At 39.7% G+C, this 17,998-nt stretch overlaps 1 protein-coding gene across 1 annotated transcript in view; it reads right to left on the bottom strand.

The window, feature by feature from the left end:
- Nucleotides 1-2,196: 2,196 nt before the first annotated feature.
- Nucleotides 2,197-17,998, bottom strand: part of NXPH2 (neurexophilin 2) — a 118,235-nt gene continuing 102,433 nt past the window's right edge. Inside the window, exon 2 of the mRNA XM_080670133.1 lies at nt 2,197-4,614. Coding sequence (XP_080526259.1) covers nt 3,871-4,614 — 744 coding nt within the window. The 3' untranslated portion in view covers nt 2,197-3,870. The remainder of the gene's footprint in view (nt 4,615-17,998) is intronic.

Here is a 17,998-nt window from a genome sequence, read left to right as displayed (position 1 = left end):
TTTCAGCTGGGTTTGTCACTTATTGCTGGGCATGTCCTTTACTCTGATGGGGCCTCAGCTTCACTTGCTGTCACAGGAGAGGTGGAACTAAGAGACAGTACAGGCCGCACTCTGCAATCTTACTCTTCCATGTGTGATCACTTTTTTCATTTGGTTAACAATCTTTTAGTTTAATATTTTGTTTCTACTTCTAATTTTTCAAAAATTTTTATTAATCCTCACCTGAGGTTATTTCATTCCATTGATTTTTAGAGAAAGTGGAAGGGATAGAGGAAGGGGAGAGAGAGGGAGAGAGAAACATTGATGTGAGAGAGACACATCAATTGGTTGCCTCCCGAACCTACCTTGACCAGGAGGGCCAGAGATCTAACCTGCAACCCATGTACTTGCCCTTGACTGGGAATCGAACCCACAATTCTTCGGTTCTAACCATTGAGATACCGGCCAGGGTTAATTTTTGTTTTTAAAAGTGTTCATCCTTTAACTTTTTAAAACAAAGTATCATCAGAAGTCCATTTGAATCACATACCCTAGGGTGCTTATTTACTATGAAGATTCTTAATTCCTATAGCACTTTCACTAAATCAGACTTTCTAGGGAAGTTCTCAGTTTTTAATGCTTATGCAAGTCTCACGAGGATTTTGTTAAAATGAAAACTCCAATTCAGTGTCTGGGCTGGGACCTGAGATTCTACATTTGTAACAAGCTTACAGGTCATACTGCTGATCTGCCCACCACACTTTGAAAAGCCATAATGGCAGGTCCAACCCAGCAGAACCTTATCTTAAATGCTGACAGATTTAGCTCAATGTGAAATGTTTAAAATGTAGCAATCATGCCTCAATGTAGCATGCAGCGTCTGGGTCATATAAAGTAAAGAAGAAAAGTGTTTTACAATAAAGATTAAAGACTATAATGCAATGTGTATCAAGTGCTCTTAGGAGTGGCCATATCAGAGAACCACACTCGTCTTTGCTGTTACTTTAGATCATGAGAATGTGCTGAAATTCCAAGTACCACGACATAAGGAAGTGCTTCTTCTTTACTGACTGCAGCCGGCCTGCTATGCACAGGATCGTTCTCTCATTTCCCTTCTACAGATTTGACAGTGTGTGTGGCTGGTGTGATCACATTGGACTCGGTCATGGAAATACGGTTTCTTTTCTCCTTCTGTGTGATGATGAGTAGAAAGACTGTTTCTGCTGAGGGGTGAAAAGGTCTTCAAACTAGTTTGCTTTCTAGTAAAGCAGGTCTGGAGGGCCCCTGAGAAGACGCCTGTCGTCACCCTGAAGATTAAATTTCTGCTAGTGTTGTTTTTCTAAGTTTTGAAAATTTTTTATTGAGGTATATTGATGTATGACGTTATATTCACTTCCCGTGTATAATCTATTAGTTTAACTTTTATTTTTAAAGGGTCTTTTCCTTTTAATTTAAACAATTTGTGATTGGCTGTAAAATTGTCTTACATTAATATCCTTGAATATCCGTTTCTTCCACTGCAGTGCTCAAAGGCAAAAATGGTTTTGTAGAAATGTGTGCATTTGCATGTTGAAATGGAATCTGATTTATATTGTGCCAAGCGCCATTACTGACAATTATGTTGGCTTTGAAATAAAGTTATGACTTAAAAATACATGTGGCATATGTTCTATTCCAATTTAAAAATACGCCTAGGGCAACTTTTTTTTTTTTTAAATTCTGCTGAAATCTAAACTGATTTAGTGGTTTTTTTTCTTTGTGTGGATATAACATTTATGTCACTCAACTTTTGAACATCAGATAGCTTTAAATCTCATTTCATATTATACTAATAATATGATTATAATGGCAACTCACACTTAAGGAGTTCTTACTAGATGCCAGGCTATGTGCCAAGCTTTAAAGCAATAATCCTTTTATTCTGCTTTATAATCTCCATAGTTGAGCTGCTCCATTTAATAAGTACATATGGAGAATCTTAATGCTCAGCTGATATCACGCACACACACACACGCACGGCATGCAAACATACACATGTATGTGCATACACAATAAATACTTGTGAAGAAAAGAAAAAAGAATAGTCTTAAAAAATACCCTGAAGTCATGTGACAGATTTAGCAAATTCTTTTTATTTACATAGAAATGTGTACACATACTTTCTCTGTACACAGAAATTTCTAAGTATATATACATCTATGGTTCCCACATATTTTACAATAAATAGTACTTTAATCTTGTTTCTAGATGAAAATAAAAGATGTCTCAAAATATTTCACACCAATCACAAAATTACAAAAACACCTGATGAACTCAGAGCAAAAATTTCAAGTCTGTACTACCACACACTAAGCCTAGTACAATTTTTGCAAAAGACAAAATGAAACATGGTGCAGAGAGCAAGGAAAGGAAAGGCATGGAGATGCAAAATAGAGAGCAGAGCTGTTGACTTTTTCAACGATGTGCTGGGAGCAGTTTTGTTGGTTGGGACTGGTTTTCCTTCAGTCCTCAATTCAATGCTTTACTTTAACTGATATTTTACAGATAAGAAGGGGGGAGGAGTAAACATCTAAAAGTTAACATGTATAAAAAGGTAACCATTCTATGAGTCTTATGAGTTCTAGAAACCTTTTCACTGGTCACCCAGCCCCTCATTCTGTGCTAATTCCAAGGTCATCCTGTTCTACCATCCAGGCTGACTGTCCATCCCTCAGAGATGACAGGAAGTACACCAATTGTGCAGGAACATTAATTTTTAAATAATTTCAAAAGCCTGATGAGTCAGGTATCTTGGTTATTAGTACTTAATAATAATTGGTAATGTTTAAATAGACTCTTTATTTCCACATGGAATATGATCATTCAAATAATTAACGATGCAAAGAGAACTGAACCTGGGAGGCTGGAAATAATGAATCCATAATCCTGGAATCTCCTCCTTCCACTTGCACGTTTTCTCCTATTGCAGCCTAGGAAGCATTCACTTTCTCCCCATTTCAGAGTTGTCCTACACATGTATAGAAAAATCCTACTACCAAATGAATAGAAAGAGTTTATAGGTTACAGGGTGAATGCAGATTTATGACATTTCTTACAATCTCTCACAGTACTGAATTTGGCAAAAGAATCTAAAAGCATCATCATCTTCATTATGTTGAATTGACTTATAATACATCCAGATTTGCTTTCCCAATACACCAATATTACTACTCAGATGAGAATTATAAAGGCGGTGACCAACATAGGGCTGTTTAAATCACAGTTACCCAACTCCAGCTCAGTGTATTTAAGTTGCACTGTGGCACTGTAACTTCACACACTAGTGTTGAAACAAATTTCACCCCTTCATCTCTCATCTCAGTAACCGCACAGATGAGGGGTGGGGAGATGGGCAGCAATAAAAAAAAATATCCCACATCAGAAGTGCAAGTCACCTATCAAATACAACCTTTACAGTGACTTTACTGAATCTGCTGTTTTTAAGGTAACCGTCTAAAACAGTTCAAGGCAGGCTCATTCCAAGAGCAATGTTTATCACATGCATAATTGGATTCTTTCTCGTTACATGTTACTATCACTGATGCTTCTTTTAGGGAAACAGTATTCTGAGGACTTCACCATCCTACGTGAAAATAATGGCTTCATAAACAGTTTGACTCTTCCGATGAAGGTACTTATGATCGAAACAAGCACACTTTACGTTTAAAGATGTTTCATTTCCTTTCCTTTTCTTTTCTTTCTTTCTTTCTTTTTTTTTTAAATTTGCAAACCTCTTGGGGAACTAAGGTTCACTGCCATAAACAGGATCCTTTACCACGAAGAGCTGGCTTGGTTCTCGGTCATTCTAATGAAATATAGACCCGTCCCTCCTTTCTATCGCTGCAGAAGGATTCAGCCAGAAGATAAGTAAGGAGTCTCACTATGGTAGTTGTAGTCAGGGCAGACTTTCTGCACGAGTTTATAATCAACACTGTAAAAGGCAATGTAGATGCAAATGACCTTGAAGGGCTTGGAGCACAACCAGGACACGTGGCTCTGCGTCTGCTCCTGGTAGCAGATCTTGGACGGGTCGAAGTTGCACAGGGCCGTCTTCTTCGCCCGGTCTGTTTTTTCATACTCGATGCGACAATTGAAAGATTTGGACTCCTTGGTCTCCAAGGAAGACTGCGGGGACACTTCAAACTCCACCACTTTGGAGGGGGGCACCAAACTCACGGAAACATTGCCCAGGCCCGTGGAGTTGTGTCGGAAATAAACACTGAAGGTTCCATTGCCGTGGTCAACAATTTTCCCTGTGATCAGGAGGTTGAGTTTCACAGTTTTAATGTTGGAATGGAAGTCACCCCAGCCAAACATTTTCTTAAACTTTCCCGTTTTGACTATTGGCCTCCGTTTAGTTCTTGCCAAAGGCTCCTGAACCTCCGTGATGTTGGCCAGCCAGTCCCAGAAGCTGTCCAAGCTGTCCGCGTAGGCCAGGTGCCCGGGCTTGGGGACGGGAGACTGTTTCACAAACAGGCGCAGGGGGTTGAGGATCCTGGAGTGAACCACGTTGCCCACCAAGGTCCCCGGGGCATCTTTGTCCTCCCAGTCCAGCCCTTCTGTGGCATGCACCACCGTCTTACTGTCACAAAATAACTGTGGGAAAGAAAAGAGAAGTGCATTTGAGGTTAGACTTTGAGCACATATGTACTAAAAAGCCAGGGAAATTCTGGCAATATAACTTCGATTCTTGCTAAATAGCACTTGCACACACAGCTGGCACAGCAGTGTAACAGGACGAGCATTTAAATTCAAACAACTAAATCCTTAAGTACAAACATTAAAATGATGACTCTAAGAAGAAAACGTTTCATTTTAATGGGTTGATGTGATTTTACTGTTTCCCAATCTTTACAATTCTGTCTTTCCAGATTGGGGGAAGAAGTATATTTTGGTCTCTTTTTTAATGAAACCATTAAATTTGTGATGTCTTTTCTTTCAGGTAGAAAACCAATCTGGAATGTTGAAGGTTTCTCTCAAGGAGCTAGACACCATCTGGATAGAAGATATTGATGTCTTAAATATGTTTAGACATAGTAAGGATATTATTATATTCGAAGACAGGTCATATAATCTCATGGCTTTTGGTATAATTCCATCTCAAACACTGTAACAAAAAAGGAGCATGGCTAATAATAGAGTACAAAAGTTTTAGCTGAAAAAATGTAATTTCAATTTTAATTGCCTTAATAGAAACAAATAATTAGAAATGTATAATTTGAATTAATTAATAGACTGTATATACTGCAGTCTTTGAAAGATAGAATTGCTAAAAAAGAGTTATGTACACATGGCTTCTAGGCTCCACAGTATTTTGGTTCAAATCATACTGCACATGATTTTTCTTTTGGTTCTTTTGTCGTAGTGTAAGCGTCCCCGGGATTTCTAAAAAGCATTAGTGAAGTTCAGTATAGATTTTGAGGCCCAGATTCATAATACATGGAACTGTTGCCCGGAGTGAATATTTATAAATGAGTTATAAAGTCTGGAAAATAGAGGTTTACAGGGGAAACACAGATAGCCTTTTATCTCTAATGGCACTGACCAAGCTGGTGATGATTCTTGGGAAGACTGTCAGCATGATGAAGAGGATGAGAAGGGAGTGAGGCTGTGTTTATATACCGTTTCTCCAACCCTTTAGAACTTGGCAAAGCACCCCACAAAACTGGTTTCAGATTATTACAAAAATTATTGCTTTCTATCCAATTTTGAAAAAAAAAATAAAGACATAGTGTGGATTATAAATATTGTACTCAACTATGTGGTAGAGTTTAATAACATTATATTTTATAAGTTCTTAAAGGTTTAGAAGTTCAAATTCTAATACAGCTCTGGGAAAAGTCTGTTCACCTATGCCTCATCCCCAAAATCACTTTAGGGTAGGAATCCAAGGGCTTAAATATATGTGTAGGCTTTCTTATTTTTGCTTTTGGAGGAAGAGCTCATAATATATTTCAGCCTCTTTGATTAATTTCCTGAAGACTTTGCTTCCTCAAGTCTAATATTTTTTAAAATTCTTTTCACTTAACTTACTGAGGTTTGACAGAAGGGCAAATTGATATGACATACTTTCTTACTATTTTGAGAACCTAAATCCATACTTCCTCATCTTAAGGGCTTATACATCCTGAGTTGATACTTTTCTCTCTCTGTTGGTGTTGAAAGGCTAGCATATTCATTAGGAAAAGAAGAAGGGATCTGGCTCAAATATTCTGAGCATTTCTAATCCTGTAACCGGTTTTCTGATTTTGAATACTCTTAATTATGATGTGCACAAACCCCATTCAAATCAATTGGTAATAGCCCGTGGAGGAGTACTAGCCCCAGGTATGACTTGAGTTTCTGAGAATGGATGCAGCCTGGTGCAAGTGATGTGTCCAGGCCTCTCTCCAGCGAGACCCAAGGACACACAGGCAGATAAGAAACCCTGTGATGACCAAAGTCCAGTTCCTCTTCTCTGTGATGATTCCTGTTGCCCAGTCTGTTATCTATTTTCCATTATTTCCAGTATTCCATGTGCTCTGCCCTGCTTGGTCAATGGTGACAGACACACCTCCCACTTGCTGAGAGCCATTGGTACATAACTTTTCCTTGATTCCATCTTCCTACTCTATTCCCTCATGCTTGCCTCACTTTCTGTCTTTCATAGGGTAAATCTTTTTTGACATTTTCCCCTTTTAGCCTGCCTTAAAAACAAACAAACAACTAAATTTTTACCTTTGCACACATTCTGCTGATTAAATATTTTTTCACTCCCAAGTATGACGAAGTTTGCTGCCAGCAGCAAAATGCTGGGGACCTCCCCACCCCCCTCTCTTGTTCTTAAAATGTTTTTTACATTATACATTTTCCTGCCTGGAACATTTTTTTTTTTTTTTTTTTTTTTTTTTTTTTTAAATATATATTTTATTGATTTTTTACAGAGAGGAAGAGAGAGGGATAGAGAGTTAGAAACATCGATGAGAGAGAGACATCGATCAGCTGCCTCCTGCACGCCCCCCACCGGGGATGTGCCCGCAACCCAGGTACATGCCCTTGGCCGGAATCGAACCTGGGACCCTTCAGTCCGCAGGCTGATGCTCTATCCACTGAGCCAAACCAGTCAGGGCTGGAACATTTTTCTTGACTTAGCACATTGCCCTATTTTCTCCTTAGTTTCATGGTATTGAAAAACGTGTAAACATTGAACCCATCATTCAAGGACAAGTTCGCAATCATGAAGAGTCTTAAGTTAACTGGCCTTGGCACATTTTGGAATACATGATAGACCTCTTTAAGAGATAGACATTGGGACATCCTTCTCTTATCTCTAGGAATTACGTGGTTCTGAGATTATTCAATGCTGATAAAATGAAACATGGCCATTTACTGAGGCTTTTAAAAATTTTTGAAGATTTTCTTTGTGGTAATTTATTCTGTAACAACTTGACCCAAACATATGTTACTCACCCTAAGAAATCAGTGTAAAAAAAAATTCCAAGTTCATCAAATAGCTCAATTAGATGTGATTATTTTCTTTTAGAAGAGCTCCTTAACTCTTCAAAAAAGATTCTCCATATGAGAATTTAAAACAGAATTTGATTTCTAAAAACATAAATTTTAACAATACTTTTCAGGTTCAACCTGTTCAAAAAGCCCTTGATTTTAAGGTTGGCCTTTATAAAACAAAAAACAAAAAACAAAATTTAACTATTAACACAGATCTATAACTGTTCCCTGTCCCAGTGAAAACATTCACTGACAGTTCCTTAGATGAAACATGTATGCATATATATTTCAATTTTTAAATGTGTTTTTAGAGAGATGAAGGGAAAGGAATAGAGAGAAAGAAACACTGATGAGAGAGAAACATCATCGATTGGCAGCCTCCTGCATGCACCCCCACTGGGGATTGAGCCCGGAATCTGAGAATTAAACCGGCGACTTCTTGGTTCCTGGGATGACACTCAACCACTGAGCCACATTGGCCAGGCTATTTTAATCTTTTTCCTTGCCCTAGACCAGTGGTGGGCAAACCATGGCTCATGAGCCACATGCGGCTCGCGAGCCGCGGTTTGCCGCTCTGTTGACTAATGAGTTTGCCAACCACTGTCATATACTACCCTTTACCTCTTTGCACACAATATGCCACTATTGCCTAATCCTCACAGCTTCCAACTACACGGTAACATTTAGTCTAGTCCAGTGGTCGGCAAACTCATTAGTTAACAGAGTGTCAGTTTGCCGACCACTGCCCTAGATTATTAGATTTCTCACTTGCTTTGATAACAACATTAAACAAGTTGAGGAAAAGCTGTATATAACTTCATCTATTTAATTACTTTAAAGTACATGGACATTTCTCACAAATATGGATTTCCATATCTAGATCCAAATCTCAAAAAGCTATCAGATAATGATGTATTATTAAAAGGGCAAATATGTTTCTAGTTGTCCTAAAAAGCTGACAATTGCAGCTCCTCTCCCAGCTTTCTCTCCTTTTCCTATAACTTGCTCAACCTTACCCCCTGGAATATCTTCTGAAAATTTGTGCATCACCACTGCCAGGGCACCCTCTCCTATGGTCGTATGACCAAGACCACAAGGCTCATGCTTTACCTCCAAAGACCTCACCAGGGATGACTGGGGTTGGATAAGCCACAATCTTGTGCCCCACACAGCCACACACTCCCAGCATGGAAGCAGCATGGTAGAAAAAGCACAGGACTTGGTGCCTGCTGACTCATCACCCCTCGCTTAAGTGTTTGATATGGACCTCAGTTTTTTTTACCTATATGTCCTTTGCTGGTTGATGGTAAGGACTAACCAAAAGAACAGATGGAAATGACTGAGCCCAATCTCTGGTAAAGGCATTCGATGACTGATGGCTCTTGCATGGTCCAATGGATAATCCCATGTGTCTCCTATTTAAGAATTGTCTTCCAAAGGCTTTATGGATTCTCAGGCCTTAGGCAACTGATTATGGTCAATCAAAAAATGTGTTCCATGTCATAGGATACATTAATGACCGAGAAGAAATCAACCTTCTTGACCCTGGAGCATCCATCAAGTTTCCTCCTGTTTCCAGGCTTACTGGCATATGAGGCACAGCCAGATGGCAGGCACCGGTGAGCACTCACGGCCAACAAATGTGTTTGTGGATTTTGGATTTTGGATTCTAACCTACCAAGTTAGTCAGCAAAGGGAGCTGAGAGTACACCAGGTACATGATGAACATCCACAGTGCCCTCATTCTTTGACAATTTCTATGGTACAACTTGCTGGGGGAGGGCTGTAGGTGTTTCTGAACCTGTTGGCAAACCACCCTGTCCAAGGCTGTTAGCTGTTTTCTGCAAAACACATGCCTGTATCCCACCGCTTACTTTTGTAACTGCTGAGACTCTCTATGCTAATATCAGCATCACTGCTGTCTTTGTCCCATTACAATAATAATGCAAAGAAAACACGTTTAAATGCAAGCACAAAATTCAGTTTCAACAAGGAAGAAAAAGAGGAATTGCTGTGCTTTATCTGTTTGAACATTCCCTGATTTCAACACATTTATCAAAGCTTAAGTAATTTATGTCTTGGCAGGGTGTATCAATTTCACAAAGCACACACATTACCTAGATACAATGATATCATATTAGTTTTCTTCTGCATCTTACAGAAGAGCTCAAAAAGATTAATAAAAGCTCAAACCTTCATCAATTAAATGAAGCAGGTGGAAGGAAGGGAGAATATGAATAAGACTGTATTTCATTTCAGTTCTTTTGTTTTTAGTTGTGGGGGGGGGGGAAGCTGACAGGTTCAAATCATTCATCATAACAAGCTGAAGTTGAATTTCACTGATAATTAAATGCATTTTCCCTAAGAGGCAGAGAAGCTGCAATGAATTTTATAGTAGCAGATGTGATAACTGTCACAAATTATGGAAATAATTTATAAACTAAAAAGCATCTTCTTCTGTAAATACTATGTCAGAAGATCCCTTTTCAACCTGCTATGCATTTTTCAGTAAACATTTTATTTTGGAATAATTTTAATTTACAGAAAAGCTGTATTGTAAAAAGAGTTACCATAAACCTGCACCCAATTTCCTATACTGTTAATATCTTACATTATAATACATTTGTCACAACAGATGAGTTAATCTTGATACACTATTGTTAACTAAAGTCCATACTTTACTTAGATTTCCTTATTTTTCCTTACTGTCCTCTATCTGCTCCAGAACCCCACTGAGGGTCCCACATTTGGTCCTCATGAATCCTGAGGTTTGTCTTAGTTGTGATAGTTTCTCAGTCTCTCCTTTTTTTTTATGGTCTTTAACGTTTTCAGGAGTACTGGTTAGGGTTGTGTAGAATTCCCTTTAGTGTGAGTTGGTCTGATGTTTTCTCATGATTAGACTGGAGTTATGGGTTTGGGGAGGAAGAAAGCAGATGTGTCATTTTTGTCACTTCATCTCAACAGCACGCTAGCACCATGACATCACTGTGGATGTTCATCTCAATCTTCTGATGATCCTTCTTTTACTTTTATTTATTTATTTATTTATTTATTTATTTATTTATTTATGTATTTAAATAATTCTTTATTGTTGAAAGCATTACATATGTACCTTCCCCCTACCACCCCCCCAGCATTGATCCTCTCCAGCCCACCTCCCCCCGATCCCTGCCCCAGGACCTCACTGCCCCATTGTCTGTGTCCATGGACCATGTATGATGATTCTTCTTTTAAAGTTTGCTTTCAGAATTCTCACAAGGCTTGTACATTGCTGTTATCATAAGCTTAGTTTAATTTACATTAAATTCAGTGACACTTAATTTAGGGTTGGTTAAAAATAAGTCAGTAACCCTCAAGTATAACTCTTTACCACATCATGGAATGATCTTGAATCACCTCATTTTATTTGTTATTTAGGAAATTATACATTACTTATAAATTATTCTGGCAATATTACATGCAATAACTGTGTCTGTCACCATCGATATTATTATTATTACTTAATATTAATTTCTTAAAATTGGGGCCACTTTGATAATTATATTTAATAAAGTAACTTAATAAAGAAAAGCTTATTCTATAAATTCATACTTAGAGTTGGCATTATTTTCTGGCTGTATTAGATCCAAGTGCCCCTTTTCTTAGTTTGGAGTCAGTCCCTTGTACTTGATTCTATACATCCAGTGAGTCAATATCAACCTTTAGATGGGGCTTCCTTTGCAGGTCCCCCTGTTTGCCAAGGGGAATGGAGTCAATGAAAGAAAGCCTCACAAAGGAGTGCTCTGTACCCACAGCGCTCTGGGTGCGGCAGGACCATGAATGCTACTTGGTTTCTCTTGGGATCTGGGGCAGTCAGACCTTTGCCACAATTATGATAAACCCCTCACTATTCGTCCACCATCATGATAGCTTTGTTTCTTCCCTGTAGCTGCAAGAGGAGGTGGGTCCTAAACTGTGGGGGAGGAGGGAGGAGAAGATGAATACTGGGAGAGAAGAGAGCTTTTTCTATAGCCAGTGGCTAACAGAAGGAAACTTAAAGGCATTTAAAGCTTTGAACTTCTGAGGTTCAGATTTCATTCAATAGATACTATACCATTGTCAGCCCAAGTAGCTCTATCCTATACCAGTCCTAACAGGTGGTGTTTTTCTCACTTGAACAACACCAATGGAAGATATATCATCCCCAGCCTGCTGTCCCAGGCCCTGTTTAACAATTCTAACTGACATGTTTCTTTAACACCTGTTGACCCTTCACTCCCATGGTCTGGGGAGTAGGAGAGGCTTGAACTTCCTCAGTAACTGAAACTTTGCACTTTAAGCTCATGGCCTCTCCTGACTCTGACACCCCTCATTTAAGAAAGTGGGAGGCCTAAAACAGTTGGAAATATTTCCATAAGAAGATGATTACATTTTGCAGGAATAAGTTTATCGTTTCACTGACGTTAGCCCATACCTGCAATCATAAATACTACTGTACGCCTTCATCGAGCTTGCAAATTATCAGACTGGGAGAAAAAGGGGAAGTCTATGTACAGTAGAAAAGAAACTGCAGTGGCCAAATTGACCCAGAGAAACTGTGCCAAGAGTGAAGGAAGGAATGAAAGAAACAGGGCAATGAACTCCATCAGTACAGGTAAAAACCGAAGCAGGAAAGAGCAAGGGACGAAAGCATAGTGATTTTATGTACTAGAAGGAGCTGGGGTCGGAATACTGGCATGGAAATCTGGCACTGTCACTTGTGGTCCCTCACCCAGAGCGAGCCACATGCCCTATCTGCATGTAGTCTTCTCAACTGTAAAATAGTGGAAGGAAAAAGATGGAGCTGCACTTTCAAAGAGATGAAGGAGGCTGCGTGGTAGAGAGTGAACTAGAGTGAGTCAGGGACTTGCAAGGAGATTAGTTCTGTAGCTTAGAGAAGGGAGGAGACCCAAACTGTGGTCATAAATGCATGCATACATTTAAAAAGTATTTTTTTTATTGAGGAAGGGATAAGGAGAGAGAGAAAGAAACATCAATAATGAGAGAGAATCATTGATTGGCCGCCTCCTGCATAACCCACACTGGAAATGGAGCCCACAACCCCAGTATGTGACCTGAATGGGAATCCTTGATCTCCTGGTTCAAAGGTCAACACTCAACCACTGAGCCAAGCTGGCTGGGCTGCATGTGTTCATTTTTTTAATCACTGATTCAACACATAGTTCTTAAATACCTTCCAGGCGCATTATTTCTGCTTGAAGCTCTGGGAGCACACTGCTGAACAGGGCAGATATACTTCCTATCTTCATGCAGTTTGCAGAAGAGCAGAGAAATAAAGAACATTAAATAAATACCCAACCTATATAATAAAGAGATAAAATGCAAATTGACCATCACACCCTCGCACAAGATGGCCGCCCCCATGTGGTCATAAGATGACTGCCACAAGATGGCCAGCAGGGGAGGGCAGTTAGGGGTGACCAGGCTAGCAGGGGAGGGCAGTTGGGGGGGACCAGGTCTGCAGGGGAGGGCAGTTGGGGGTGACAGGGCCGGCAGAGGAAGGCAGTTGGGGGCAATTGGGCTGGCAGGGGAGCAGTTAGGTGTCGATCAGACTGGCAGGGGAATGGCTAGGGAGTGATCAGGCTGGCAGGCAGAAGCAGTTAGGGGCAATCAGTCAGGCAGGCAGGTGAGCAGTTGGGAGCCAGCAGTCCCAGATTGTGGGATCAGGCCTAAACTGGCAGTCAGACATCCCTCGAGGAGTCCCAGATTGGAGAGGTTGCAGGCTGGGCTAAGGGACACCTCCCCCCCCACCCCAGTGCACGAATTTTGTGTACCGGGCCTCTAGTACATAAATAATATCTCACTGATTATAATTGTCATGTACAGATATCAGTATAAGAGAGCAGGGAACACTAGTCCTAAACAGGGAGGCAACAGTACAGGGACTGAACAGAACTGAATAATTAATATCTTTATTCTGATGATAGTTGATAATGAATGAATTCATGACAAGAAAATGAATCAATCTTGGTATTTATATTCCTTTTCTCTTGTTCCAAATTGTTTATCGATTTGTTTATAATTACTAATGAGAGTGTGATAACATTATAAGACAGTAGTTATATTGTTTTTCTAGAGAAAGGCTATTTTGTTCTTTTCCCCTTTTTCAGCTTTATTGAGATAAATTGACAAATAAAATTGTATTATATGTATTTGCCGTGTACAATGTGATGACTTGTTATACATTCATTTTGTGAAAGGAATCCCACTATCGAGTTCATTAACACATCTTTCACCTTACATAGTTCTTTCTTATTTTTGTGAGAACCTTTAAGAAAGGGTTCTTAGCAAATTTCAATTATAATACAATTCAGTATTATTACTTATAATCACCATGCTATACAGCAGATCCTCAGAACTTACTTGTCTTATAACTGAAAATACATGGCATTTCTCTTAAGCATAAATTAGCTCCAACATTCAGTTGGTACTTAATCCTGACTTGGAGGTGTAGTGCTCAGAAGTGGCACTTTAGTGGGCCTTATCTGTCACCCCCAAACCTCATAAGAGCTGCTAAAAATTTATAATATCTAACCTTGGGTTCTGAGAAAGTTAGACCTTTGTCATAATTATTATATTACCCTTTTCTATAATTCTATATAATTAATGCAATATATATCAGTGCTTCTTGGTAATAAACTAAATATGCTCTGGATAAATAATTATATTCTGAAATAATGTAATTTATCTTCATGTTTACAGGTGTGTTAAAATATGCTAAAAGACAACAAATCTGGCCAATGTCTAGGTTTTCTCTATTCTTCAAAGAAAAATATGAGTTTCCAAGATCAGGCAAAATGAGCTGAATGCTCCAAACTCGTAGCTTTGTACCAAGCTGGGAGAGTTGGCTTTTCCTGATAACAGGACTGGCATATGCTACAAGAGATAAATTGATACAGATCTGTGCAAATATTTTTTAAAGGCAGCTGGCTTGCCCCTCTAGGATATCCTGGAAGCATTTATTAATGTTCTTTCAGAGTGACAATTATTGCTGAGTGCCCATTTAGAAGAATCACTGGTTTGTTTAATAGATCTGTTTATAGTGTTATTCATGATGGAATCTATGTAACTAGCAATTAATTATTTCACTGGGGGTATTCGTTTAAGCCAAGAACCCCCAGTGATCACTGTTACACAATCTAGAGGTGGCTTGCAGATCCCATTATAGCTGAGGAATTAGAGAACCAATAATGAAAGGTGATCTGACGCCTAATATGTGTTGCACACATGTAGCTTATATAATTGGATTGCTTTAGCAATTCTGTCCTGTATCCTGTAGTTAAAACTAAAATGACAACCTACTCAGCAGAAAAAAAAAATAGAACAAAACACAAACCCTGTCATGATCGAACTCAGCACCCCATTAAATTTTTTGCTTGTAAACAAATCTTGGAAAGCATTTTCTCTGGGTAGAAATTTTACAGACTATCATCCCCGCTGACAAAACAACAACATGTATCTACTGCACAACACGCAATGCAATGTTGATGATTAGTGGGATGGCTTGCCCTAGACTCATATTTCTGGGGCTCCATTACAGAACTGTCATGGCAGATTAAAAGAAGAATGGCACAAAGGGAATAATGAAGGATGACAGACTCAAACATATATCAGTGCATTAATTGTACCTATTAATATTTTGTGGCATAATGTGGCATTGTTTCAAAATTCATTTTGCAAGTTGAAAAACAAATGATTGCTCAGGAGAAGAAAGCTAAACAGCGGACATCCTTTCTGCTGAGAGTAGCAAATTCATTTACCTTCCAGATATCTTTTAATAGCTACCCTCTACAATTTTCTAAATTGATACAGGAAACATAAATGTGAAGACAGAAGTCTTAGCAGTGAGAGCCAAAAAACTAGATTGCAATGCTTGGCAGTAGCTTTATTGCTAAGGTTAAATATGGAAATTCTTATTTTATCTTGATGACAGTAATCTGGAAAATCAATGACACAACCTCTGCAGAAAACAGTACACACACACACACACACACACACACACACACTCTGACACACAGAAATATCATGTGCATACACTTACACGTGTACATGCACATACCATCCCATATAATAAATAGATAATATGCAAATTGACCATCACTCCAACACACATGATGGCCACCCCCAGGTGGACACAAGATGGCCACCACAAGATGGTTAGCAGGGGAGGGGAGTTGAGAGGGATCAGGACTGCAGGGGAGAGCAGTTGGGGGGGACCAGGCCTGCAGGGGAAGGAAGTTGGGGGGACCAGGCCTAGAGGGGAGGACAGTTGAGGGGGACCAGGCTGGCAAGGGAGGGCAGTTAGGGGTGACCGGGCTTGCAGGGGAGGGCAGGTGGGGGGGACCAGGCCTGCAAGGGAAGGCAGTTAGGAGGGACAAGGCCTGCAGGGGAGGGCAGTTGAGAGGGACAAGGCCTGCAGGGGAGGGCAGTTGGGGGGCACTGGGCCTGCAGGGGAGGGCAGTTGGGGGTGACCAGGCTGGCAAGGGCTGTTAGGGGTGAACAGGCCAGCAAGGGAGGGCAGCTGGGGGCAACCAGGCCTGCAGGGGAGAGCAGTTGGGATGATCAGGCAGGCCGGGGAGGGCAATTGGGGTTAGATCAGGCCGGCAGGGGAGGGAAGTTGGAGGCCAGCAGGCCAGCAGGGGAGCAGTTAGGCATTGATCAGGCTGGCAGGGAAGGAGTTAGGGGGTGATCAGGCTGGCAGGCAGAAGCAGTTAGGGGCAATCAGGCAGGCAGACAGGCATGCGAGCGGTTAGGAGTCAGAGGTCCCGGATTGTGAGAGGGATGTCTGACTGCTGGTTTAGGCCCAATCCCCGAGAGGTCCCAGATTAGAAGAGGGTGCAGGCCAGGCTGAGGGACACCCCTGCCCCCATGTATGAATTTCATGCACTGGGCCTCTAGTACTATCATAATATCATAAATATTTTGATACGGCCTTGCTTCCCAAGTAAATAGGATCAGATGCAGTCTCATTTAATGCAAGTTTTGAAAGTCAAACAAAGTATTCTTTTGGTAATCCAATAGATAGAAGCTCTTCTTTTGCTGTTAAGGAATAAATAACTTAACATGGTAAGTGGCACTGTCTGTTTTCATCCATGTGCCCTTACACACCCCATTCAAGTTTTCAATGAGTGAGAAGAGTTTCACATGATAGAACACATAAATACTTCTGAAATACAATGGCCTGTGAGAGACAGCATGAGTCTGTGTCTTGACATTTAAAAGTTGGCATTTGAAAAGGCAAGTTACAACAGAGGGAAGAGCAGTCAAATGAGGAGTAGAAATGACAGGTACTGAATGTCTATTGCGTGTAGGCAGAGTTCTACTGCGATGGTTATTTTTAGGTGTCAACTTGGCTCAGTTACTCAAACACTAATCTAGGTGTTGCTGAGAAGGTATTTTGTAGATGTGGTTAACATCTACAATGAGTTGAATTTTTTTTTTTAGTCCAAAATGTCAGCACCTTCTGGTTACATTCTTTCACTAAACATGACATTTATTAATTTAAAATAATTTTTCAAACTCTTTTAGATACATAGTATATTTCACTTAAATGTAAACATTCAGTTTATGGGATTTTTACAGGATCCTACATAGATGTGCTGCTTTATTATGACCCAAAATAACTATGTTTTGTAACATCAGGGACAGTTTCCATACTATATAATACCCATTTAATAAAAAACACAAATGCATAGTACTTGTGCATATGAAACTGATAACTGTGTTACAACTATTTTTGCAATAATCATTCTTGACATGTCTACTGAGAATTACAGCATCTTCATAAGCAATCTCAGTTGATTCTTACACCTCCTTTGAGAGGTGTGCAGGGCAGGAAGTAGCTTTAGAGAGCTTAAGGGCTTGTCCAAGGTCCAAGTTTTGAGAGGCAGCAATACATCTAGAAATCAGGTCTCTTGTATTAAGTCACTGCTCTTTCCACCCTAACACTCTAATGGGCCTCATACTCAAAACAAAACAAAACAAATCCTCAATCAATACAATATAAATAATATAACACATTTGCCTTATAAATAACTTTTTCTCATTACAAAGTGAAAAGTTTACTCTAGAATATGAATAAGAAAACTGAGGAAAATTAAAGGCTGATAACAACTGTTAATATTTTAATATTTATTCCTATGTTCTTCCTATCTAATATAAATAACATATATTTTATATGTAATCTTTAGTTATTTATAAGGAACATATGTAATATTCAGTTGCATAATAGCTCAAATACTCTATAAGAAAAAAATCTTGCTATTACTAAGAGTAAAATCTAGATTCACATCAGGGTCAGTTTCCTATAGAGCTCTCCTCCCTAAATCTTGAAAGGACACTCAACTGTTCTCTCATTTGTCACTTAAGTCCAAATCAGAGGGATCTCGGATCATTCTGGGCAGAAGCAAGATCCCTGTGCTCTGGGCCAGCTGGGGAGGCAGCCCCACCTTCA

The sequence above is a fragment of the Plecotus auritus genome (genome assembly GCF_963455305.1).
Source record: "Plecotus auritus genome assembly, chromosome: 5".
Lineage (NCBI taxonomy): Eukaryota > Metazoa > Chordata > Mammalia > Chiroptera > Vespertilionidae > Plecotus > Plecotus auritus.
The sequence above is the reverse complement of the archived record's forward strand: the minus strand, read 5'-3'. Positions and strand labels throughout refer to the sequence as shown.